Below are 27,271 nucleotides of genomic sequence, written 5' to 3' on the forward strand. Positions count from 1 at the left end.
CGAGTGATCAAGGAAGGGTCACAAGCCAAGGACGGCAGGCGGCTCTGGAAGCTGGAGAGCCAAGGAACAGACCCTCCCAGAGCCTCCCGTGGGAGCCAGGCCTGCTGCTACTCGGATGTTAGCCAGTGCACCTGAGAACAGATTCCTGACCTGAGAACTGTAAGCTAACAAATGTGTGTTATATTAAGTGTTAAGTTGGTGGTAATTGGTTACAGCAGCAACCGGAAAGTAGTAAACTGAACTGAAGGGTTTATATGAGGAGACAGTTCAAAAACTGGGTCCTGTTTATACGGCCGCTTGGCAGTGTGTACTGCCTAAGAGACACTTGGTTGCCATACTAAAAAGATGCCTTCTTAACCAGGAAAGAGCAGCTTGAAGGCCCAAGATGCCAAAATGCCAGTGACCAGGAAGCCCAGCAGAGGGCAGGTGCTCTGCAGGGAGAACACGACCCCTGGAAGGGCTTGGCTCCCATCCAGCGTGTGAACAGCCCCTCCCGGCACTTCTGGGTCGCTGTGATTGTGCTGCCTCTTGGCCGAGCCTTCGTGCAGCCAGAGGAGCATGGTGAGTACGAAAACCTTTTCATTTGCCACTCAGGACCCTTTTGCTCCTTTTATTTATTTACTAGTGGGCTGGTGCACAAAATTCGTGCACATTAAAAGGGAATTAATTAGAGGAAATATTTTAATATTGCTATTTGCCCTTTCTCTATAATAGAAGTGTCAGGGATGAAAGAAAATTAGTAAAATGTTTATGGAAATCTCCCTCCTGTCAGAGTCTGGGGTGTGCCGCAGGACCCAGAATCAAGTCCCCACCCACCCACATGCACCTCAAAATCGCACGAGACCCAGGCCCAGCCGGCCTCACACCCATCAAGCCCCGCAGGGTGGGGGGAGCAGCCTCAGGTCCCCCGGCCTGGTGCCAAAGCCGGGGGGCGGGGGGGGGGTGCGGCCTGAGGTCCCCCGCCCGGCGCCGGGGCTGGGGGCATGACCTCAGAAATTTTAGGTTTTTCTTTCTTATGATATGTTTCCCCACAAATGTTATTTTTTTTATATAATATATTTTATTGATTTTTTACAGAGAGGAAGGGAGAAGAATAGAGAGTTAGAAACATCGATGAGAGAGAAACATGGATCAGCTGCCTCCTGCACACCCCCTACTGGGGATGTGCCCACAACCAAGGTACATGCCCTTGACTGGAATCGAACCTGGTACCCTTCAGTCCGCAGGCCGACACTCTATCCACTGAGCCTAACCAGTTAGGGCACAAATGTTATTTTTTTATGGGGAGAAGATGGTTTTAAAGGTGCCATTGGTTGCTCTATTGACTTGTCAGCTGCCTTTGCACAGGGCTCTGCCTGACACATCTTACTTTTTTCATATGTTTCACCGCATGTGATACAGCAACTTGAACTCTCTGAAAAGAGGGAGGAGTCATCAGTCATTGGGTATGTAACATTTTTCAACTTTTCTTGATATCTTGTGATGGTTGGGTATACTGGTCACTTGTGAATACTGGTCACTGCTGCTACAACCCAGGTCACTGTGTTATGAATTTTATTGTTCAGTTCTTTAGAAGTTACCTGGAAAGGAAGCAAACAGGGATATAAGGGAAATCACATATAAATTAACTCTATTTTAGGGACAGGGACTAATCTTGATAACAAAACAATGCATAGCTAGAATACAATCGTGGTGTATAGAGAGAACATAAGAAAGGATCTCTTTAGAACATCAGATTAATAATATCAAGTTAGTTTATTCTCTATGGTTGTGGTCTATTCTTTGAATATGACTCCTTTTGATTTAAAAATCCTTGGAACTTTTATTTTCAGCATTTATTATTGATGATAAATGGTTTCCTGGTTTAAAAAATAGCCAACAAATAAAAAATAACCAAAATATCTAGCTTCATAGAAAACAAATGCTCTGGCAAGAAGTAGGACTATGTTTATGATACAAGCATTATTTCTTAAAAATATAAAACATTACTTCTAACAAACTGTTTCATGAAACAAATTTTCAGTCAAGACATTTGTATTTTGGCAAATAGCCTCCGTTTACTTGGGAGATGAGGGTAAAAAATAAAGCCCCAGAGTTGAGGGGTCAGCCTGTGGCATCTGTGGCCCAACTGTTGCTGCCTTCCTCTGTCAATTGCATGTGTTTATACGCAGATGACCACAGCTACTTGTTCAAGTCTCATTGGAGGACAACAATTAGCACTGATGATCTGATTCAGTAGAAATTAATAGGTTTGGGGTCCAACAAAAGATTACCAGTGCAAACGGTCTTGGATAGGAAGGCAGAGAATAGCTCATCAAGTAGAGAAACACATTAATTTAGGTAGAAAAAAAAGGGGCTGAGATAGGACTGGGACTTAAAAAGCCAGAAGGCTTGGCAGTAGAGAAAAGTCAGGGTCTCCCTTCAGTAGGAGCCAAAGGAGAAACCCATTTCCGCTGTGCTTGATTGTGCTGTCACAGCTTAGAATGGACCAGGGGCAGATACAAAGTGTACCTGCCAAACTCTATACCTGTTTGTGTACTTCTATTTATTGCAGATATATTTTGAGAACATAAAAATCCTCTTGCCCATAATAAAACAGTATTTGTTTTAAAGTTGTTACCTTCAAGACAGCCAGACCAAGAGTGTTTGCCTTCCACAGGAACGCTACTTCTCAAAACTATAGATACAAGTCAGTGGCAGCAAAGGCCAGACGCCTGACATTCTGTCTAGGCATTGTTCAATATCCTGGCATTTTGACACCAGATTCCCTATACAGGCAGTCCTCAGGTTACGTCAGACTCAATGTACGTCGTTTCATGGTTAGTTGCCATCTCCCATTTATTTATTAAAAAAAAAAGTTCCTGGGGAGGAACCAAGATGGCGGCATGGTTAAACAACTAATCTGCTGCCTCGCACAACAATATCAAAAATACAACTAAAAGACAAAACGTCTACCACCCAGAACCACGGGAAAGCTGGCTGAGTGGTAGATTTACAACTAAGGGGAGAAAGGAGCACAAACGCTGAAAAGCTGAGGTATGGAGGCGCACGAATTGGGCTGGCGGCGGACGACTGGGTGCGTGGTTTTTCTTCAACCCGCAGGGAGACAAGCTCCCGATCACTCTGAAATCCAGTTTCTGGGGACACTCGGGGGACCCAGACACCTACAGGGAGAAGCTGGACTCTCAGCCATTGGGTCGGAAAGTGAGAGTGACTTTTTTGCAGAGGTGCGCCCAGCAATCATTGTTTTATTGCGCTAGAACGCGGGGCACAGGGACTTGGAAACGTGGAAAGGCAGAGACGGCTGACGCCAGCCACCGCCGTTGGCCACGCCCCAGCCTAGTGACGCCCTGAGACCCTGCCCCGCACATTCTACAAACCTGCCCAGGCTCCACACATCGGCTTTTGCATATAAATGGCCTGTTCTGTGGCAGCTTAACCAAATAAACTACAGCTCCAGTCAGACTGCTCCAAAACCGCCCAAGCAAAGGAGGAGAAAACTAGTCCTTGCTGTAGCTCCTGCTGGGGGACACACAGTACACAAGGGTAAACCAAGAGTGTCCACCTCAAGTAACTGGGAAGCTGACCCATTGAACCAATAGGGCATCTAGTACACAAAGCTACCCTACCAATTCAGGGAAGCAGCGAAAATGAGAAGGCAAGGAAACAGATCACAAACCAAAGAAATGGAGGAGAACAAGCGACTGGACATAGAGTTCAAAACCACGGTTATAAGGTTTTTCAAGAATTTCATGGAAAAGGCCGATAAATTCAATGAGACCCTCGAGGATATGAAAAAGGACCAACTAGAAATTAAACATACACTGACTGAGATAAAAAATATTATACAGAGACCCAACAGCAGACTAGAGGATCGCAAGCATCAACTCAAAGATTTGGAATACAAAGAGGCCAAGGACACTCCTCCAGAGAAGCATGAAGAGAAGAGAATTCAGAAAGTTGAAGATAGTGTAAGAAGCCTCTGGGACAACTTCAAGCGTACCAACATCAGAATTATGGGGGGTACCAGAAGAAGAGAGAGAGCAAGATGCTGAAAACCTATTTGAAGAAATAATGAACAAAAACTTCCCCCACCTGATGAAAGAAATAGACTTACAAGTCCAGGAAGCACACAGAACCCCAAACAAAAGGAATCCAAAGAGGACCACACCAAGACACATCATAATTAAAATGCCAAGGGCAAAAGACAAAGAGAGAATCTTACAAGCAGCAAGAGAAAAACAGTTAGTTACCTACAAGGGAGCTCCCATACGATTATCAGCTAATTTCTCAACAGAAACCATGCAGGCCAGACGGGAGTGGCAAGAAATATTCAAAGTGATGAATAGCAGGAACCTACAACCAAGACTACTCTACCCAGCAAAGCTATCATTCAGAATTGAAGGGCAGATAAAGAGCTTCACAGATAAGAAAAAGCTAAAGGAGTTCATCACCACCAAACCAGTATTATATGAAATGCTGAAAGGTATTCTTTAAAAAGAGGAAAAAGAAGAAGAAAGATAAAAAATTATGAACAACAAATACATATCTATCAACAAGTGAATCTAAAAGTCAAGTGAATTAAAAATCTGAGGAACAGAATAAACTGGTGAACTTAAAAGAATCAGAGGCATAGAATGGGAGTGGATTGATAATTCTCAGGGGAAAGGGGTGTCTGTGTGGGGAGTACGGGAAGAGACTGGACAAAAATCATACACCTATGGATAAGGACAGTGTGGGGGAGGTAAAGGAAGAGGGAGGGTGGGAACTGGGTGGTGGGGAGATATGGGGGGGGAGGAAAGGAGAAACAATTATAATCTGAACAATAAAGATTCATTAAAAAAAAAAAAAGTTCCTGCCCTAACTGGTTTGGCTAGTGGATAGAGTGTAGGCCTGCGAACTGAAGGGTCCCAGGTTCGATTCCGGTCAAGGGCATGTACCTTGGTTGCAGGCACATCTCCAGCGGGGAGTGTGCAGGAGGCAGCTGATCGATGTTTCTAACTCTCTATCCCTCTCCCTTCCTCTCTGTAAAAAAATTAATAATATATATATATTTTTTAAAAGTCCCATCATTATGTTTTTTATTATTTATTTACCACAAGTAAAGGTCAAGAATTGTTATCTTTCTTTTAAATTTTTTTTACTGTTTCACTTCATTACTGCTGTGTATGTGCTCTGTGTGAGTGACGTAGGTGCTTATGTAGGTGGGTTCCGACTTACAGCAAAAATCGCTTTACGTTGCGCGTTGGAACAGATCTCTGGATCTCAAACGTAACCCGAGGACCTACTGTAAAGTGGTTGTTGACTCCCAATTATCTCCAAAAATTGCTCCCAGATTGTTCAGGTTTAGGCCAACATTCAAAGAAAAGTTAACACCTAGTCGTATGAGACATATTCTCTCCTGACTCTTTAGAGAAGGTTTGAGGAGCACTTCAGGGAAAAGCCATATTATTCCACTCCAGTTCCCAAATCTCTTAATGCATTTTTATTGTGGTAAAATGCATATAATTTAAGATTTACCATTTTGCCATTTTTAAGTGTCCAGTAGAATGGCATTAAGTACATTCACAATGTCATGCAAACATCAGCACTATCTAGTTTTCTTAATGCATTTTTTTTTTTTACCTACTGCCCAGATCAGAAAATGGCTATTGAGTTTGAAAAAAGTTGGGGGTGACAGCATATGGTTGAAAAACATTTGTTTTACACAAAATGTTCTAAACCAAATACTTCTAAGCCTAACATCTAAACATTAATGGGCAAGTTACTCACCTTACTAGTCAAAATCCATTCCAATATATATGAGCTAAGAATTTCTATATAGATTATTTTCTCATTACTAAAGATAACATATAGCAGATCTACATTACTCTTAGGGTAGCTGAGAAGAAGCATTTCCAACCTTAAAATATATCATTTAAGAAAAATAAATAAATAAATAAATAAATAAATAAATAAGAAAGAAAAAAAAAAAGAAAGAAGATAAAATATATCATTTAGGCATTTGTAAGTTTTTTAAACCATTTTTTATTTTTCAATTATAGTTGGAATATAATAGTATATTAGTTTCAGGTGTACTCCCCAGTGATTAGACTTTATATAACTTACTACTAGTTATCATTCTGATAAATCTTGCAAGCATCTGACTTTATACATAGTTATTAGAATATTATTGACTATATTCCTTATGCTGTAGTTTACATTCCCATGACTATTCTATAACTACCAATTTTTACTTCTTAATCCCTTCACCTTTTTCACCCATCCCCCAAACTCCCCTCCCATCTAGCAACCATCAAATTGCTCTATGTATCTATAGGTCTGTTTCTGTTCTGCTTGTTCACTTATTTTTTTAGATTTAATTGTTGATAGATATGTACTTATTGCCACTTTATTGTTCATATTTTTTCTTCTTCTTAAAGAAGATCCTTTAACATTTCATGTAATTCTGGTTTGATGGTAATGAACTCCTTTAGATTTTTCTGGTCTGGAAGCTCTTTATGTGTCCTTCGCTTCTAAATTATAGCTTTGCAGGGTAGAATAATCTTGGTTGTAAGTCCTTGCTTTTCATCACTTTGAATACTTTTTTGCCACTCCCCTCTGGCCTGCAAAGTTTCTTTTTTTTTTTTTTTTTTTTTTTTTGATTTTTATTTTTTTATTTTTTTTTAATGAATCTTTATTGTTCAGATTACAATTGTTTCTTCTTTTTCCCCACATATCTCCCCACCACCCAGTTCCTACCCCCCCTCTTCCCTTACCTCCCCCCCCCCCCCGCTGTCCTTATCCATAGGTGTATGATTTTTGTCCAGTCTCTTCCCATACTCCCCACACAGACACCCCTTTCCCCCTGAGAATTATCAATCCACTCCCATTCTGTGCCTGATTCTATTAAGTTCACCAGTTTATTCTGTTCCTCAGATTTTTAATTCACTTGACTTTTAGATTCACTTGTTGATAGATATGTATTTGTTGTTCATAATTTTTATCTTTCTTCTTCTTTTTCCTCTTTTTAAAGAATACCTTTCAGCATTTCATATAATGCTGGTTTGGTGGTGATGAACTCCTTTAGCTTTTTCTTATCTGTGAAGCTCTTTATCTGCCCTTCAATTCTGAATGATAACTTTGCTGGGTAGAGTAGTCTTGGTTGTAGGTTCCTGCTATTCATCACTTTGAATATTTCTTGCCACTCCCGTCTGGCCTGCATGGTTTCTGTTGAGAAATTAGCTGATAATCGTATGGGAGCTCCCTTGTAGGTAACTAACTGTTTTTCTCTTGCTGCTTGTAAGATTCTCTCTTTGTCTTTTGCTCTTGGCATTTTAATTATGATGTGTCTTGGTGTGGTCCTCTTTGGATTCCTTTTGTTTGGGGTTCTGTGCGCTTCCTGGACTTGTAAGTCTATTTCTTTCATCAGGTGGGGGAAGTTTTTGTTCATTATTTCTTCAAATAGGTTTTCAGCATCTTGCTCTCTCTCTTCTTCTGGTACCCCCATAATTCTGATGTTGGTACGCTTGAAGTTGTCCCAGAGGCTTCTTACACTATCTTCAACTTTCTGAATTCTCTTCTCTTCATGCTTCTCTGGAGGAGTGTCCTTGGCCTCTTTGTATTCCAAATCTTTGAGTTGATTCTTGCAATCCTCTAGTCTGCTTTTGGGTCTCTGTATAATATTTTTTATCTCAGTCAGTGTATGTTTAATTTCTAGTTGGTCCTCATGGAATTTATCGGCCTTTTCCATGAAATTCTTGAAAAACCTTATAACCGTGGTTTTGAACTCTATGTCCAGTCGCTTGTTCTCCTCCATTTCTTTGGTTTGTGATCTGTTTCCTTGCCTTCTCATATTCTCTGCTTCCCTAAGTTGGTAGGGTAGTTTTGTGTACTAGGTGTCCTATTGGTTCAACGGGTCAGCCTCCCAGTTACTTGAGGTGGACACTCTTGGTGTACCCTTGTGTACTGTGTGTCCCCCAGCAGGAGCTACAGCAAGGGCTAGTTTTCTCCTCCTTTGCTCGGGTGGTTTTGGAGCAGTCTGACTGGAGCTGCAGTTGGTTAAGCTGCTCCAGAACAGGCCATTTATATGCAAAAGCCGCTGTGTGGAGCCGGGGCGGGTTTGTAGAATGTGCGGGGTGGGGCCTCAGGGCGGGGCCTCAGGGCAGGGTGGGGTCTCAGGGCGTCACTAGGCTGGGGCATGGCCAACGGCGATGGCTGCCATCAGCCGTCTCTGCCTTTCCACGTTTCCAAGTCCCTGCGCCCCGCGCTCCAGCGCAGTAAACAATGATTGCTGGGCGCACCACTGCAAAAAAGTCACTCTCACTTTCCGACCCGATGGCCGAGAGTCCAGCTTCTCCCTGTAGGTGCCTGGGTCCCCCGAGTGTCCCCAGAAACTGGATTTCAGAGTGATCGGGAGCTTGTCTCCCTGCGGGTTGAAGAAAAGCCGCGCACCCAGCCGCCCGTCGCTGGCCCGATTCGAGTACCTCCGTACCTCAGCTTTTCAGCGATTGTGCTTCTTTCTCTTCTTAGTTGTAAATCTTCCACTCAGCCAGCTTTCCCGTGGTTCTGGGTGGTAGACGTTTTTGTCTTTTAGTTGTATTTTTGAAATTGTTGTGTGAGGCAGCAGATTAGTTGTTTAACTATGCCGCCATCTTGGTTCCTCCTCCTGGCCTGCAAAGTTTCTGTTGAGAAATCAGCTGACAGTCATATGGTTGCTCCCTTGTAGGTAACTAACTGCTTTTCTCTTGCTGCTATTAAGATTCTCACTTTGTCTTTAACCTTTGGCATTTTAATTATGATGTGTCTTGATAGGGGCCTCTTTGGGTTCATCTTGGTTGGGACTCTGCACTTCCTGGACTTGTATGTCTATTTCCTTCACCAGGTTAGGGAAGTTTTCTGTTATTTTTTCAAATAGGTTTTCAATTTCTTGCTCTCTCTTTTCTCCTTCCAGCACCCTTGAGATGTAAATGTTGGTGAGCTTAAAGTTTTCCCAGAGGCTCCTTACGCTATCCTCATTTTTCAATTCTTTTTTCTTTTTGCTGTTCTGATTCAGTGTTCTTTGCTTCCTTGTATTCCAAATCACATTTGATTCTTGGCTTCATCTTTTTTACTGTTGATTCCCTGTAATTTCAGTTGGTGTATCTTTCATTTCTGACTGGTTCTTTTTAATGATTTTCATGTCCTTTTTTATGCTGTTTAAATTCTCACTAAGTTCCTTGAGCATCCTTGTAACCGTTGTTTTGAGCTCTGTTAGTTTGCTTGCCCCATTTCATTTAGTTCTTTTTCTTGTTCTTTCATTTGGGACCTGTTTCTTTGTCTCCTCATTCTGGCTGCTTCCCTGATTGTTTCTATGTATTAAGTAGAGCTGCTACATCTCCTGAGCTTGGTAGAGGGGCCTAATGTAGTAGGTGTCCCATAGGGTCCAGTGACACAACCTCCCCATTCACCCAAGTTGGGTACTCCAGGTGTCCCACCCCACCCCCACATGGGCTATGTACACTCTCCTGTTGTAGTTTGAGCCTTGATTGCTGTTGGCACATCATGGGAGAGATTTACTCCCAGGCTGATTGACTATAAGGACTAGCTAGGACCACTGTGGAGGATCAGCTGTGGAGGGGCCCACCCCATGGAACAGGACTTATTTCAGTGATGCTCTGGTGCCATCTAAGTCTACCCCTTGAGTGTGTTGCTTTTGGAAGTGGTTGGGTGTTACTTCAGTGTAGTCTGAAGCTGTCCATTGGGTGTGCTGGTTCTGGGGGTGCCTGGGAGATGTAGACCAAGGTCAGCTACTGCCTGTGTTCTTCCCAAGGCCATCCAGCATGAGCTACAAAGTGATCTGCAGATGCCTGCTAGTTGTGCTGGGTTTGGAAGTACCCAGGAGAGGCCAAGCTGTAAACCAAGGCCTGCTCCCACTAGTGCCAAGCATAGGTTCCTTAATGAAATTTATGGGGCATGCTGAGGCCAAATGCTGCTAGCTTGAGAGATTTTAAGAAAGTCTGAAGCATGAGCTAAGACAGGCCATTTGTACAGAAAAGCCACTGGAAAAGGGTCCAAAAGTTGGGTGGGACAGGGTCTTAGGGTATCATCAGGGTGGGTCTAACAGCCTTAGCCAGGTTGATGCAGACTCAGCTATGGCACCTGCCTGCGGAGTCTTTGTGGTGGATGGGCTCAGAGAAGAAACAATTGCCTCTGCCAGCATGTCTCTCTGGGAGAAAGCTGCCCCTCCGGCTCTTGCTCTGATGCCGGATAATTCAATTCCTCCCTGTGCGTCTTTGGTGCTTTTCAAGCTGTTGCCCCAGCACTGGAGCTCAGAGGGAGTGAGTTTGAGTAAGTCTGTGTGCAGGCCCTTTAAGAGAAACTACCAGGGACTTCAGCAGCCCTCTGTCTCACTCAGCCACAATCCCTGCTGGTTTTCACGGCCAGAAGGTATGAGGACTTCTCTTCCTGGCCCTAGAACCCTAGTCTGGAGGGCCTGGGATCCCTTGCTCCTCAGGGAGGACCTCTGCTGCCAAAATATCACTCCCGATTTTTATCCACCACATGTATGTGTGGGACTATCCTGTTCAGCATCTCTGTTTCTCCTACCGGTCTGGCTGTGGCTTCTTCTTCATATCCTTAGCTGTAGGTCTTCCATTCAGCTAGATTTCAGGAGGTTCTGACTGATGATTTCTCTGTAGTTTAGCTATAATTTTGATGTGATTGTGGGAAAATGTGAGCACCACATTTACCTACGCTGCCATCGTGACCAGAAGCCGACATTCTTAAAGTCTTTAATGAAGTGAAATGTGATCAATAGAATCTGATTTTACAGCTTATTTTTATTATACTTATTAAACCAAGAAATATTCTCCTGGTGCCAATATGTCTAGGTATTTTTCTTTTTCTACTTTCTTTTTAATATTTTGTGTGTGCCTAGGTCTTTGTGTTTGCTGCAGGTTCTATGAATTGAGCAGGTGTATGTGTGAGTGTGTGAATGTGCTACTCCCCGGAATCCCTCTCTTGTTCATGACTCCTCTGACTAGCTCCAGAGTTGTGGCTCGTCTAATTCACCATTTTCTCTTTGCATGATCCAAGTTGCAGTCCCCAGGTGGCCAGTTCCCTTCTTTTGATGGAGTGGTCATCTTAAGATTTTTCTTACTTCCAGGAAAATGTAGAGACAGACCCAGGCATCCTGATTCAGCTGGCCAAGGGCAGGATGCTGATCTGAACTACATCTGCAGGGGTCTGCAAAGGCATTTTCCTTAATGCCTTCCCATTATGGAGTCGGTCTGTGGTATTTGCTGGTTTCCCCATGACTAAACCTCCTCAGGATCCCCCAATCTACCCTCCTGAGTGCCCTTTCCAAAGAGCCAAAACAGTAACTTTGGGCCCCTATTAAAGTAACTCTTTTAACAATAACTTTGGACCTCTGTAAAAATAAAGAACAACAGAGTGAAAGTCAAGGAAGAGAAAAAGGCAAAGAGGGAAACTGACTAATGTCAAAAGATGATTTTGCTGGTTGCCTGATTCACAGATTTTTCTCTAATAACATGTTAGAAAATACCCTTAATATGTTTCTTTATCAGTAAATTTCATGGTACATACTTTTTTTTCTTAGTTTTTTAATGTTTTTATTGATTTTGAGAGAGAGAAGAAGGGAGAGGGATAGAGAGATAGAAACATCAATGAGAGAGGAACATCATTAATCAGCTGCCTCCTGCATGCACACCTGCTGAGGATGGAGCCTGCAACTCAGGCCTGTGGCCTGACCAGGAACGGAACTGGCAACCTCTTGGTTCCTGGGTCGGTGCTCAACCGCTGAGCCACACTGGCCAGGCTGTACATACTTTTTCTTGACAGTAATTTTGATAGTTGTTTTTGTTTGTTTGTTTGTTTTTTGTCTGAAAAGTAAAAAGAGATTGATTTTATTACTTATGGTTAATTATTTATGTACCTTTCTCCAAAATTCCTAATTATCGAATCAGATTATCCCCTTTGTGCTTGGCAGTTTTCTCCCCAGCAATTCCCAGAGAATAATAAGCTTTATTTTTTTGTCTAACCCCCATATTTACCTTTCTACTTAGATAATGGCCGCTCGTAGACTATATAGGGCATGCTCTATTAGTCAGAGGTGTAGAATAATTGCTGCGTAAACAGTGCAGTAATAGCTGCTGCATGAACTAACATCTATCTGATGTTACTACTCTTTTCAAAATATATTTTTATTGATATCAGAGAGGGAGAGAGAGATAGAAACATCAATGATGAGAGAGAATCATTGTCTGCTGCCTTCTGCATGCCCCACACTGTAGATTGAGCTCACAACCCTGCATGTGCCCTGACTGGGAATCAAACTGTGACCTCCTGGTTCATAGGTCAATGCTCAACCACTGAGCCACTCCGGGCTGATGTTGCTATTCTTGACCCATCCTAGCCATATTTGTTTTGTAGTGAGTTGGGAAGAGATGGTCTAGTCCTTTCTGTCTGTTCTGCTTAGTCAGAGCTTTCTGATAATTTACTTTCTACCCACCTCCTCAAAACATCTAGTCTCCTCCTCTTACTCCCCAGTAGGAAAAGAGCTATGGATGATTATTGATTATGATCGATTAAAATAATGGGTTTCTGATCATATGCAGTACCAAATTATATGTAGCCCTTTTCTAGGTATTATAATATTCTATCTTGTGCTCTAATCAGAACCATTTGTTATCACCTGCTACTTGGAACCAAAAACACATTTTACTGAATTGTAGCAAGAGACAACACAATCATGTAAGTTATAGAATAAAAATAGTTTTACAATCAAGGCCTAACATTAGTTTTGATTTATTTTTATATTTTCCTGCCTACATGAATTCCTCACCTCCCTTCGTTTTTACCTTCCTAAAAGAAAAAATGGCACTCTATCTTCATTTTTACCTGTCCTGCCCTATGTTACTGAATTTACTACCCTCCCCTCACCCCAAGGCCTGCAATTCAATTTTGAGAAATACTGCCAGACTGTTATATTGAAACCTAACTCCTAGTGGGAAAAGAAAACCATATAGGTCTCAGGTAGGGTTAGAGAGCAATAGCCCATCTTCAGAGTAGTACCTTTTTGTAGTATGGAATCTGGAAGATGAATGCTGATGTCAGTGGCATAGTTCCTATCCTTTGGCTTCATCTATTTTTGTAAGACCCAGTTTCGTAGGCCAACTCCAGCACAATTTCCTTCTTGTAGATCTTCTGCAATCGATGTGTCCAGATTCTTTTTTTTTTTTCTTTCTCTACCCCATACCACAGGCAGCAAGTGGAACCCAGTGAGTGCTGTGTATTTGTTACAATCTTTCCCCACAGACTTTCTGTCACAAAAGCATGAATTTAGACAAAGGAAATATCAAAGACCTGAGAACAAACCTAACCAAATGAATGAGAAAAGCCTTATATAAGACCACTAATGTGACAATACTAAAATTTAGTCTGTCTGTCTAATCCTTCTGAATACCTAATCTTAAACCTAATTTGTGGTCTTCTACTTGTATCTCAGGCCCATAACTTTGGGGTGACGACTGATACCTCCTGATCACCCATACACATAGTCCATTCTATTATGAAATCAATTTTCCCATTTCAGTGGCTGAATGGGATTTAAAAGCAGCACCTCTATATCCAAGCATCAGTGTTCCAATCTGAATGCCAAAGACTAGGTGGTCCCATGGGTGGCCTTTCCTTTGTCTGCCATTTTATCCACTACCCTGCCCTCAGTTCCCTCTGTGCCATTCTTCATGTCTCCTTGTCTTTTCTTCCGGATGTGACACACAACTGAGGTCAGGAGCAGTGCTCTATTCATCTTGGTATCCCCTTAACACCCAGCACATAGTAGTAGGTTTGCATGGTAGGTTCTCAAGACACTTTGGTAAATAAATTCCCTTTTAATATGTTTTAGATCTATGCATACTTCTTTCTACTCCAATATGAAGGACACTGTGCAGGCCACAAATCATTAATGAACATCTGCATCCGGTAGCTATTTAACTGTTTTTAATTTGTGCTACATACTGCTCTTAGAGGTGGTCAGCAGTTATTGTTTGATAATATCATCTTCGTCCTCAAAACCATTAAAATGTCAACCAATGAATTAAATACAAGCTTCTGAGCAGTCTTCAGGGCAACAGTCTCACTGCCTTCTTTACTCTATTTCTTCTCTTATATTCCATCCCAATCACAAGAACATAGCATCTAAGTGCAAAACTTACTTATTACAACTGTTTACCCCACCACTATCTCATCACATTTGCATTCTTTTGTTCTGGTTTCTTGGTTCCTAATTCTATTTTGTTAACCTTGTTGTGTATGTCCTTTGTCTTAGCATTTAAAAAACAAAAAACCACCCAGAGAACTAAGGAATTGAGGGGAGAAAAAAAGAGATGAGGTAAATGGTGGAATGGACATGATGTGTCCACAGTTGAGTCTTGGGAAGCAAGAAGATGCATCAAAACAAGAGGATTAAGTCAAAGGCCTTGAACCTGTGTTCTTCCGTGTGAGGTAAGGGAATACGACCTGGGTGCAATGGGCAGAGCCAGTTTGGTATTGTTAGCTATGTTTTGCTGTGCTCTGGCCTGGAATGTCCTAGGTACACCTAAAGGTATTTAACCCTGTGTATATGAGAGTAATGGGGGAGAAGCTTCAAGTCATGAGTGGAGTTTTCATCTACTTGAGCTAAGATTTTTAATAAAAGGGTATTCAGAGCATTTGCTATTGAAAAGACTCAAGTGATTCTGTAGCTCTGTAGTATGGTGGGGGCAGGAGGAAAAGGGAGTTAGAAATTAACACTTTATAAAACTATGAAAATCAGTATTCTCTCACTTTTGTTTCTTTAAACTGTCTTAATACTGGGTTAGTCAGTTTATCCTTCAGCATCTTTGTAGCCCAGGATCACTCAGTATGACAGACAACTGGCTTTCATCACTGCTAAGCTCAAAATTCTTCTCTAGGAAGCTCAGTCTGAATGCCAGGCCATTTACTGCCTCATACTACTTCACTGTACCCAACCATTTTTCTCACAGTTTAGGAATTATAAAACCTATCCTGGACCTCATTTGGTTTGTTGAGTATTTAAAATATGGTGTTGGTATGTATGTTTCATCAGGAATTATTTATGTGCATGAAATATTATTTAAATTTGAGTAACAGGACATCAGCAGAATAGGGTGGCCACCAAGCGTTGAGGGCTGAAAGGTCCCTAGGCCAAAAAAAAAAAAAAGTTATCCATTGGCCTTTATTTTGCATCATTAGCGATTTCATTGATTACAGTGTAAATATCCTTAGGATGGAATAACAGAATAAGTCATTAATACCACATAGTGAACTAATTTATCATCATTAGGAAAACAACCTCAGAAGGCACAAATAATGCATGTTTGACAGGAGAGAGGGGAAAGGAATAAATCCAGATCCCAGAAAGCTACCCGGAGAGAAGAGGCAGTGCTACCTGAAAGGGGAGTGGAGGCCTGAATATTAGGGGAGCTTAGAACCAAAGTGAGAATAAAGAGAGAAGGAGGCGGAAGAGCAAGAATAACCAACTTTGCCTACTTTACAATTTTAGTTTAGTCCAGAGAGGTTGTAAAAGATGAGTTTCACTACATACAAGTAATTCTTAAAATGTTAATTTACAGTAGTGTATTAAGTTTTCTTAGATACTTACTTAACTGATGCATCATGAGAAAGGCTGGTTCTGTGAGCTGCAGGTGGATTGTCAGAGAAAAAGAAAATTACTATTTGTTGGCATCCTTCACAGATTACTCGTAAAATAGTAACTAACATATCTTAATAGGTATCTATTCCCTGCTGTCACTGCTCTGTTTTAACCCTCCAGGCACTCCCCGGGAGGCATAAAATAGACCGTAAGATCTGGGGCCATTGCCTACCTTGCCAGTCTCATCTCTGGTCACCAGTCTACATTCCTTCTATGCTCAAGAGTACTGAACAACATGTAATTCCCTTTGCCTTTGACCTTACTATTTCCTTAGCAACCTGTGTTCCTCTTTTAAATTTCTCATCCTTTAGTACTCATTCATCTCATGTCACCTCCTTCAGAGAGCCTTCCTTGAAATCTACCTAAGTAGACAAGCATCATCTTTCAATGATCACAAAGCATCTTATACATCCTTCTATTTTGGGACTTACTATACTGTATTGTGATTTCTGGTTTATAGTGCTTGGCATCTAGTAAGCACTCAATAACATTTATTTGTTGAATTAATTCTTAACACATGTGCTAGCTCAATGTTTGTTCATTAGTCTGACTGTGATTAATCTCTTCCCACTCAAATACTGTCTAAAATGCTTTGTATGCCATCTGCCAAGTTCCACAAGTGGACTTAGTAAATATTTCTGGATAATTATACTAAAGTAAATCTTCATGTAGTATATTTCCATAAGAATACTGGGATGCTGTATGTCAATTATGCACAGGCATGACTAAACAGTCTTAGAGAGAATGCTCTAAATAACAGAAAGTAGTATTACCAATTAGAGTCAGTTCAAAGTCAAGATGATTTAGTATTTATTTTTATCCCAATAAATGTAAAGTGTATTGCGAGTAACCAATAAATTCCAACAATCTGCATAAAAGAGTTTTACTTAAATTCTATCTACTGTCTTGCGTTTGTGTATGAGTATAGTATGTTTTTGCATGTGTACTGTTTTGGAAGGAAGGAACAGGAATTAATAGTGCACAAATCTGAAAAATTAAGTTTGGAGACAATACTGTTGTGGTGGTTTTAAAATATGTCTACAAATTCTTTGACAATACTCCCTCTTAGAAGTGGGGGTTAATTCTCTTCCCCTTGAATGTGGGTTAGATTTAGTGACTTGCTTCTAAAGAATAGTATATGGTGGAAGTGATATGCATAACTTCTGAGATTTAGGTTATAAAATATATTGTGACTTCAGCCCCTCTCAGATTATTCACTTGGGGGAAGCCAGATGCCGTATCATGAGGATACTCAAGAAGCCCTCTGGAGCGTCCCACATGAGGAGGAACAGCCACATGAGTGAGCCACCTTGGAAGTGATTCCTCCAGTCCCGGGCAAACTTTTACATGACTGCAGCAGCCCTGGATGTTATCTTGATCATAACCGTGAAAGACCCTGAGTCAGAGCCACCCGGCTCAGCTAAGTTGCTCCTGTATTCCTAACCACAAAAACCTAGAGATAATACTGTTTGGTTTATTTTCCAGGCTGCCAAGTTTTGGGGGGTGATTTGTTGCTTAGCAATACATAATGACTGTAACTTAAAAAAAAATAAACAACTCTTCTTTGGTTCTAGCAATGAGGTGAATTAAATATCCTAAAGAGCCCAACTGTTTAAAACCTATCAGGGGGACTATTTCCCCCTCCCCACGTGGGAGTCTGTGCTTGTTTCTCAATAAATTTCCACCTTTGCTATAAAAAACACACACACAACTACCAGAAATGCAATGGGAATTTGATAAAAATACAATTATAGTGTAAAAGAACTTCAATACACCTCTTTGATGCCTGGACACATCTAGTAGATAGTAAGAAAAGAGTTTACTAAACAAAAAGTCAGTAAAGATATAATTGGATAATATAATTTATACTAATAAAAGGGTAATATGCAAATTGGTCAGGACGCCCTCATAGTAACGACCAAACAGCAAGCTGCATGGGGTGACCAGGCCGGCAGGGGGGTTAGTGAGGGAAGACCAAACGACTGAATAGCAGGCTGCATGGGGCGACCAGGCCAGCAGGGTGGGCAGTGAAGGGTGACCAGGTGGGCAGTGAAGGGTGACCAGGCCGGCTGAGGGGTGACCAGGCTGGGGGGGGGACAGTTGGGAGTGACCAGGCCAGTGGGGGGAGCAGTTGGGAATGACTAGGCCAGCAGGGGGGGCAGTTGGGGTGACCAGGCCAGCAGGGGGGGACAGTTGGGGGTGACCACGCTGGCAGGTGGGCAGTTGGGGATTACCAGGCCAGCAGGGGGGCAGTTGGGGGCAACCAGGCCAGTAGGGGGGCAGTTGGGGGCAACCAGGCCAACAAAGGGGGGAAGTTAGGGGCGACAGGCCAGTAGAGGGGGACAGTGAGGGGCGACCAGGCGGCATGGGGGGCAGTTGGGGGCGACCAGGCTGGTGGGGTGGGGGCATTTGGGGGTGACCAGGCCAGCAAAGGGGGGCAGTTAGCGGTGACAAGGCCAGTAGAGGGGGGCAGTGAGGGGCAACCAGACTGGCACGGGGGGCAGTTGGGGGTGACCAGGTTGGTGTGTGGGGGGCAGTTAGGGGTGATCAGGCCAGCAGGCAGAGGCGTTTAGGGGTGACCAGGCTGGCAGGGGAGCAGTTAGGGGTGATCAAGCAGGCAGGCAGGTGAGCAGTTAGGAGCCAGTGGTCCCAGATTATGAGAGGGATGTCTGACTGCCGGTTTAGGCCTGATCCCCGGATCAGGCCTAAACCAGCAGTCGGACATCCTCTTAAGGGGTCCCGGATTGGAGAGAGTGCAGGCTGGGCTGAGGGGACCCTCCCCCCGTGCACAAATATCATGCACCAGGCCTCTAGTCAATAAATATAATTGACTATTCTTTTTAAACCTTACATCCTTCAAATAGAGACTATACAATTTTTAGCATATCCATGGAACATTTTCAAATATTTGGCCACACAGACAACCTTAACAATTTCAATGTGTTAAAGATTTGCATGCTATAATTTCTGAATCTAATAAAAAATGTCAACCAAAATATTTTCTTGATAATTAAGAAACATAATTATGGCCCTGGCTGGTGTGGTTCAGTTTGGTTGAGTGTCATCCCATGCACCAAAAGGTCACTGGTTCTATCCGTCAGGGCACAAGCCTGGGTTGTGGGCTTGATCCCCAGCAGGCAACCTGCAGGAGGCAGCTGATCAATGTTTCTCTCTCACATTGATGTTTCTCTCTCTCTTTCTCTCTCCCTCTCTCAAATCAATAAAAACATATTAGAAAAAGAAACATACTTATGGATAACTCTTAATTCAAAGGGGGAATTAAAAGAAGAAAGTATAACCTACCTTAAAAAGGACACTTTATTATCAAAACCTATGGGAATTTCCCATAGCTTTTTTTTTTTTTCCTGTGCATCAATTCCAGTGCGGATGAGCTTTCAGTGAGTCCTTGTGTGAAAACTATTTCAGTCCACTTGTTAATTCAGGATGCTATAATTACACTGCAATGGTGATGTGTCCTGTGTCTTCAGGAAGGGATTTTGCCAGGCCAGTTTAGGTTCAAGAAGTCAAGGTATTAAATTTTAGTCCTATATATGCTCCTGATTATATTTCTTTCAGTTATTATTGTTTATTTTTATTTAAATTGTTTATTGTTTAAAGTATTACATATGTCTCCTTTTCCCACCCCCCCCCCATTGACCTCTCCCCGGCCGCTCCCCCCCCCCCCTCAGCACATGCCCTCACCTCCCTACTGTCTGTGTCCATTGGTTATGCTTATATGCATGCATACAAGTCCCTTGCTTGACCTCATAGGTTTTTTAAAATATTTTTTTTAATTGATTTCAGAGAGGAAGGGAGAGAGAGAGAGAGAGAAACATCAGTGATGAGAAAGAATCATTGATCAGCTGCCTCCTGCATGCCCCACACTGGGGATAGAGCCTACAACACGAGCATGTGCTCTGACTTGGAATCAAACCATGACCTCCTGGTTCATAGATCGACACTCAACCACTGAGCCACCCTGGGCTAATGTTACTACTCTTGATCCACCCTAGCCATGCTTGTTTTGTAGTGAGTTGGGAAGAGAGAGAAGTGATAGTCTAGTTTTTTTCTGTCTGCTCTGCTTGATCAGAGCTTTCTGATAATTTACTTTCTACCCACCTCCTCAAAACATCTAGTCTTCTCCCCTTGCCCGCCGCCCTGCCCCGTAGGAAATGAGCTGGGCTCCCATAGGTTTTGCTATAGGTATTCTTTTCCTTGCCTCTCCCATGAGCCTCAGACCAGTATCTATAATTGCCTGCTTGACTGTTCTACTTAGATGCCTGCAGATACCTCTAATTCAATGTATTCAAAGCTAAACTAAGTTTTCTCTTCCAAACTTGTTCATCCTTTTGTATTGCTGATCTACTGAATAGTACCACCATTCACCGTCCATTGAGTTGTCTAGTCAAACAATCTGGAAGTTCTCTTCAACTCCTTCATCTCCCATATTCAATCACTAACCAAATCTCATCCATTTTCAACCTCCCTTAGTTTGAGTCAAATCTATGCCCAGTTCTTCATCCTCACTGCCACTCACCTTGTTCAGGACTCATTTCTACCCTTGACTATTGTAATAGCCTCTTTAACTGCAGTAAGAGACAGCATGGTATTATGGTTAGGACTGGTTGAGTAAGACAGACCTTGGCTTTGCCACATACTAGGTGAAACCTTGGGCAAGATAATTTAACAGTTTCAGACTTAGTTTACTTCTATGTAAAATGGTTGATAAAATAGTTCTGACCTCATTAGTTTGTTGGGAGGATTAAATGAGAGACTATAAAGAGTTTAGCATCATGCCTGGTACATAGTAAGTGTTCAATAAATGCTAAATGCTATTTTTATTATTTTGTTGCCTCCAGTTTCTTCACTTCTAATTTTGTTTTCCCATTTAGAAAAGGCAAATTCTGATCATATTATGCCCTTGCCAATATTCTTCAGCAATTGCCTTTCAATAACAGGATAAAAGGTATATTCCTTGGCATGGCCTATCAGAATCTCAATGATCCAACCCTTTTGGTAAAGTGTGTAGTATTAAGTTTGCCATCCATGTTACACTTAGGGACACTTTTTTTCTGACTTTATCTTCTGGAATTCTCCAACTTGAACGTTTACTAAAGCAATTCTGAAAAAGACTTGTATTGCCACAAACACACTATGCTCTAATACCTATATCTTGGTAAATATATTCCCTTTACCTAAAAGGTTCTCCTTCTATTTGTCTACTTAGAAAATTACTTCTCATACTTCATATATTGGCTCAGTTGTGGTCTCTTCTGTGAAAGCTCCCCTGGCTTCCTGATGCTTCCACTGAACTTTGTACATACATCCATTATTGTATTTATCATATTGGGTCTGATTATCGGCATATCTGTTCCCCACTAACCAGTAAAATCCAGGGTAGGGACCATGGTTTTTCTGCTTTGTATGTTTAATAATTAACAGTTTCTGGCATGTAGCAGAAGCTCAATAAATGTTAGTTAAATTAATGGGTTAATGGATTGCAAGATTTATTGATAACTGTTGCTAATATTTACCTGACTTATAGTTTAAGCTTGATTTCTTGGCCTTTTTTCCAGTTGAATCAGCTATGTCACCTATATATGGCACATGAAAAATAAAAACAAAATCCTCAAAGGAGTTTTAGAGAATTTGAACATCAGCTATTTCTCACATTTAAAATTCAGAAATTTATGAAAATGATTTAAAAGTCAATTTATAATAAATGTAACATGTTTTATTTGGTTTATATTACTTACAGAATTCAAAGATTTGTAAAAATCATTGGTATTCTAAAATTAAGTAATTGCCCTAGCTGTTTTGGCTCAGTGGATAGAGCGTCAGCCTACGGACTGAAGGGTCTCAGGTTTGATTCCAGTCAAGGGCACATGCCTGGGGTTGCGGGCTCGATCCCCAGTAGGGGGCAAGCAGTAGGCAGCCACTCGATGATTCTCTCTCATCATTGATGTTTCGATCTCTCTCTTCCTCTCTGAAATCAATAAAAAATCATATTAAAAATAATAAAATTAAGTAACAGATGGATGCACTGATCAGCATGGAAGGTAACCAACTGAACATCTAAAAATACTATGTGTGCAGAGAGCAGGTTTTCTGCACACAAGGGATGTGACTCTGATTTGGCCAAGGGCTGTATCTGCAGGAAGATAACTCCAACAGAGTAGACTTTATTTTTCCCCAGGTCTGAGAGCTGAACACAAACCACCAGAAGTGCATTTCCTGACACTGATGGGATGGGTGAAATAAGTTGGGAAATAGTATTGTGTTCTATTGTAATAAAAGTGGTCATGCTATTTCTCAAAAATAAATTACGCATTTCATGTACTCATATTTCCAATATATTTTAAAATCTCCTTTAAAAACAGATGATCTAACAAATGCCATACGAACTCACTTATAAGTGGAATCTAATGAACAATATAAACTAACAAACAAAATAGAAACAGAGACATGGAAACCTGGAACAGACTGACAGCTGTCAAAGGGGAAGGTTGTGGGGGGCTGGATGAAAGAAGATGAAGTGATTAAGCAAAAAAACCCTATAAAGATATATATATATATCTCACATATGTATATCTGTGTATATATACACATGTATATATACATATATATCACATATGTATATCTGTGTATATATACACGTATATATATATCACATATGTATATCTGTGTATATACACACATGTATATATATATATCTCATATATGTATATCTGTGTATATATACACATGTATATCTCTCTCTCACATATGTATATCTGTGTATATATACACACATGTATATATATATCACATATGTATATCTGTGTACATATACACATGTATATATATCAATCACATATGTATATCTGTGTATATATACACACATGTATATATATATCACATATGTATATCTGTGTACATATACACATGTATATATATCAATCACATATGTATATCTGTGTGTATATATACACATGTATGTGTGTGTGTGTGTGTGTATATGTATATATATATATATATATATATATATACATATATATATATATATCACATAGACACAGACAACAGTGTGGTGATAGCCAAAGGGAAAGAAGGTGGATAGGTCAAGCATGTCAAACTCATGGCCTGTGGACTGTATGCGGACCACAAGGAATATTTGTGTGGCCCAGCCAATATAACAGTATGTAAGAAACATTTTAATAAAAATTTCATAACTTAATTTTTACAATATCCTGTTATACATAACTAGAGGCCTGGTGCACGAATTCGTGCACGGGTGGGGTCCCTCGGCCTGGCCAGCAATCAGGGCCGATGGGGGCCATCTCGCCAGGGGGAGGGACAGTGGGAGTTTAGCTGGCAGCAGGAGGTTGGCTGTAGGAGTGCACTGACCACCAGGGGGCAGCTCCTGCATTGAGTGTCTGCCCCCTGGTGATCAGTGCACATCATAGCGACTGGTCGCTTAGGCTTTTATATATATAGATTATTAATAACAAACTACAACGTTTGCTAATGACTGATTACTATAATTGTGTTGCATTCCTTTCCCTTAAGTGTCTTACAAGAGGTGCACCATTTCTCTCCACTAATTCTAGCAGCTGATTGCCACGTAATGAGTCTTGTACTCACTTGTTTGGTGTGCACAACAGGAAATATTTCAATTTTGGAGATCAAGAAACATGGGTTTATTTACATTACGCTTATTAATTTGTGCAGTTATTCAGTGTCTGGTAAGTTAATGTTCAAGAAAAAATATTAATTTTATTAAAATGTTCTATTATTTTATGTTAACAATTACTCATTTATTTTAGCCCTTTGTATTCAGCATGCCTCTATCGAAATAAACCTATGTTTCTATGAAAATTGAAGCTTTTGTTTTTTTGCGGCCCACATAAACTTAAACCTGGTTTATTTTGACCTGTGTTAGCCTTTGAGTTTGACATGCTTGGGGTAGGTGGAGATGGGCAAAGGGGAGATAAATGGGTTAAAAGCATAACAATCCATCCAGTGCTCCATTCTAGAAAGCTTAGAGTTATTCTATTTATTTCAGATAAGGCCATTGTAATCAATCGAATTCCAATTGAGCATACCACTTGGAATTGAACTATAATTACTGATCTCAAGGTGTTTATCACCCAATAGAACAGACAGACAAATATGATACAGTATAATGAGTCCTGAGATAGAGGTAAGTCTGATCACTATGGGAGCAAGGTGAAAAGACAGCCACTTTAAGAAAACCTAGACACAAAATTAAATCCTCATCCTCATCATTATTGTCATTCTCATCATCTCCCTTGCTCTGGATCCACACATCTATTGAGTCACTAAATCCTGACAGTCTGACTCTGAAATATCTTAAATCTGTGGCCTTTAGTTCACCCTCATTGCCTCTACCTTAGTTCAGGCCCTAAGCATTTTTCATCTAGACTATCTCAGTAGATTCAAAACTATCTTGTCTCTAATCTTCTCTGTCTCTCTCACACACTGTAACTAGATTATCTTCTGTACTGATAATAGCCTAGGGCCGTCACAACCAGACAGACACTGGTCACCAGGAAATGCATGGAGCACCTCTGGGTCCCGCCCCCACGGCCCACAGGCTCCTATCACAGCAAGGCTGGCAGCCTGGTGGGGAGGGTGAGGCAGACGCAGAGAGCAGGGCCTGGCTGCCAGGCGCCAAGGTGAGTGAGTGAGCAGGCCTGCAGACAGCAGGGCCTGCCAGTGGCAGCACACCAGCAATGCCACCTCTGTGCGTGAGCTGCAGAGGAAACACCTTTTCTGACCACTCATTGGCTAAGCTTCCCTTACACCACTCGCCGTGTTCTTGGTAATAAGAATCCAAGAAGGTGATCTAGGGTTTTTCCACCTCACTCCTGGAGGAAAAAATGAAGGTCCGCTGCTGGAGGGGATAAGCAATGTCATATCCTGCCCTAGCCAGTTTGGCTCAGTGGATAGAGCCTTGGCTTACCGACCGCAGGGTCCAGGTTCAATTCTGGTCAAGGGCATGTACCTAGGTTGCAGGCTCCTCCCTGGCTGGGGCCCAGGTCAGGGCTCATGCAGGAGGCAACCAATTGAAGTGTCCCTCTCACATTGATGTTTCTCTCTGTCTTTCCCTCTCTCTTCCACGTTCTCTAAAAATCATTGGAAAAATATCCTCAGGTGAGGATAAAAAAAAGAAAGAAGTGTCATATCCTATGAAAGAGACATCTTGAAAATGCCTAAAGAAAGTTGCCATTTTTTTTTTTGTGGTGAAGGGACTGGAGTCCGTGTTGATGAAAACACCTTGGCGGCTGCCAGCAGTGGCAGCAGCAGCTAGGTGACGGGGGCAGCGCCTTCCTCTGATCAGCCCGGTCACCTCCTGCAGAAGGAGGTCAGTAGGACATCCCCTGAGGGCTCCCGGATTGGAGAGGGTACAGGTCGGGCTGAGGGACCCCCTCCCCTGCATGAATTTCGTGCACCAGGCCTCTATCTTTTATAAAAACCCAAATAGTTGTTATTTCACATTCCTTCTTAAAACCCTGCCATGACCCCCTTACTTCTAAAAGAACAAATTCATACTTGAGAAAGGTATATGGCTTGAAACTACCTTTTCAGTCTCCTCTCCTGCACTGCCCTGGCTTTGCTGGCTGGCACTTCCTGCTTCCACGTGGCACTTGAACATGTGTCTGTGGTACTGCCTCATTATATCCTCATGTCTATTTATCTGGAGATTCCCATTCACATTTCAAGAGTTAATTTAATTAAGCTATCCTTTAAGAAAGTCTTTTTATATTTCTGTAGTAAGGAGTAGTCTCTAAACCTTTTGTGCTCCTATTGCATTGTGCACACATCAAACTGTCCTCTCATTTTACTTTAAGAACTTTGTGTGTGTGTGATCCCTGGATGGTGAATCCTCAAGAGTAGTGAGGATGTCTTTTTCATCCTTGCATCCTATGTCACATACTTTCCCCCTTTTGCTTTCCTGGTAGCTTAGCACAGGACTTGGCCCACAGTAGGTTCTCAATAAATATTAGCTATCATCATCATAATTATCATCATCGTTATAAACATCAAATATTTAAGTTAGTTTCTGCTAAACTACATGGTACATTTAGCATGGAGCCAACTCAGAACCTTCTCTTCCAGGGAGAGGTCAGGACTTGTGTAGGACCCTATTATCTTTGACCATCTACTACCATACCAGCGAAGGGGATATCCCATAGATATGAAAATTAACCAGATAAATTAATGATCAATACAAAGCACTTGAGACATACAACTTTCTACCTTTCATTCTGCTGTGTTAGTGCAGCATGCTGAGGAGGTAACAAGGTTGATGATGTTTCGGTAGGAATCTTTATAAAACTATGAGAATGCTGAACTGATCCTGGAAGTACATGAAAGAGAAATCACATAATTTTGAAACTTTATTGAAGTATAATTAAAGTACAATAAACCACAAATCTTTAAAATGTACCATTTGTTCAGTTTTAACACATGTATAAACGCATGAAACCATCACCACAGTCAAGATAGGGGAAAATCCACAGCTCAGAGATGGTGGTATAATGGAGGGTGGTGGTAGAGGCTGGAGAACAAATCAGATGGGACGTCACATTTTCCCTCCCTTGGGCCTTGGCTGCCATAGATAATTGAGGTTAACATGGAGAGGAAAGAAGAACTGCTTTGTTCTGCTTTCCATTTAGGATTCTAGAAAGAGAACTCTTAAGCTACCCCTACCCCTGCCTCCTCCTCCTCTGGCATGGCCAGAAACTTTTACATACAGTGTGATCGGGCATAGCAAGGCTTTCTCTGAGGTTTTGATTTCTTTTTTTAAATTTCAGATTTATTGAAGTATATAATTGAAGATCGTTAAAGTGTACCTCGTAGTGATTTATTTACTAGTATACATTGTGAAAGGATTCCCTCCATTTTAGTTAACACATCCATCTCCTCATATATTTATCTTTTTCGTTATTGAAAACATTTAAGTTCTATTCTCTTAGCAAGTTTCAATTTTACCAACACAGTGTTATAAATTATAGTCACTGTGCTTACCTAAGACACTCAGACCTTTCTTTTTTTTTCTTTCTTTTTCACCAATGAACTATTTGGTGTTTTATCAGGAAATAGCAGGAGTGAGAAATATAGAAAAACATACCTGCATATTAAGATTAATCTTTATGCTACTGGGAATCATTTATTGAGCACTAACTAAATTAATGGCACTTACTAATATAGATGAAACACACTGTGTAAAGGCATTGACTCACAATATAACAGGGGACAAGTGACATGCCTATTCAATCAGCTGAGCTGTGGACAATTACTACTTGATTGATTTGGTAATCGACTCATTTGTATTCTGCCTTCTTCCAAAACAGATTTTAGACCTTATTTTTCTTATAGCTGAAAACTTATACCCTTTTACTAACCTCTCCCTATTTTCCTTTTAGGTTATGCTCTCTTAAACCACTCTTAGTTCCAATGTGGTGTACGCCCGGCCCAGGAAGGGCTGAAAGTGTAACCGGAAGCTTGCCAAAGGAAGTCCCTAAGGTGGAGGTGAAAGGGCTCCGCCCTGAGTGTTACGGAACAGCCAGC

The 27,271-nt window shown here is 41.4% G+C and overlaps 1 protein-coding gene across 1 annotated transcript in view; it reads right to left on the minus strand.

Moving 5' to 3' along the window:
- Window positions 1-1,499: 1,499 nt before the first annotated feature.
- The window catches only part of LOC129149066 (fibrous sheath-interacting protein 2-like), a 30,621-nt gene continuing 4,849 nt past the window's right edge, over window positions 1,500-27,271 (minus strand). The window contains exons 3-7 of the mRNA XM_054715648.1: window positions 25,958-26,057; window positions 21,229-21,288; window positions 15,644-15,680; window positions 11,690-11,861; window positions 1,500-1,580 (exon numbers count right to left, since the gene is read on the minus strand). Of these exons, the coding sequence (XP_054571623.1) occupies window positions 1,500-1,580; window positions 11,690-11,861; window positions 15,644-15,680; window positions 21,229-21,288; window positions 25,958-25,964 (357 nt within the window). The 5' untranslated portion in view covers window positions 25,965-26,057. The remainder of the gene's footprint in view (window positions 1,581-11,689; window positions 11,862-15,643; window positions 15,681-21,228; window positions 21,289-25,957; window positions 26,058-27,271) is intronic.

This window comes from Eptesicus fuscus, chromosome 5 (genome assembly GCF_027574615.1).
Source record: "Eptesicus fuscus isolate TK198812 chromosome 5, DD_ASM_mEF_20220401, whole genome shotgun sequence".
NCBI classification, from domain to species: Eukaryota; Metazoa; Chordata; class Mammalia; order Chiroptera; family Vespertilionidae; genus Eptesicus; species Eptesicus fuscus.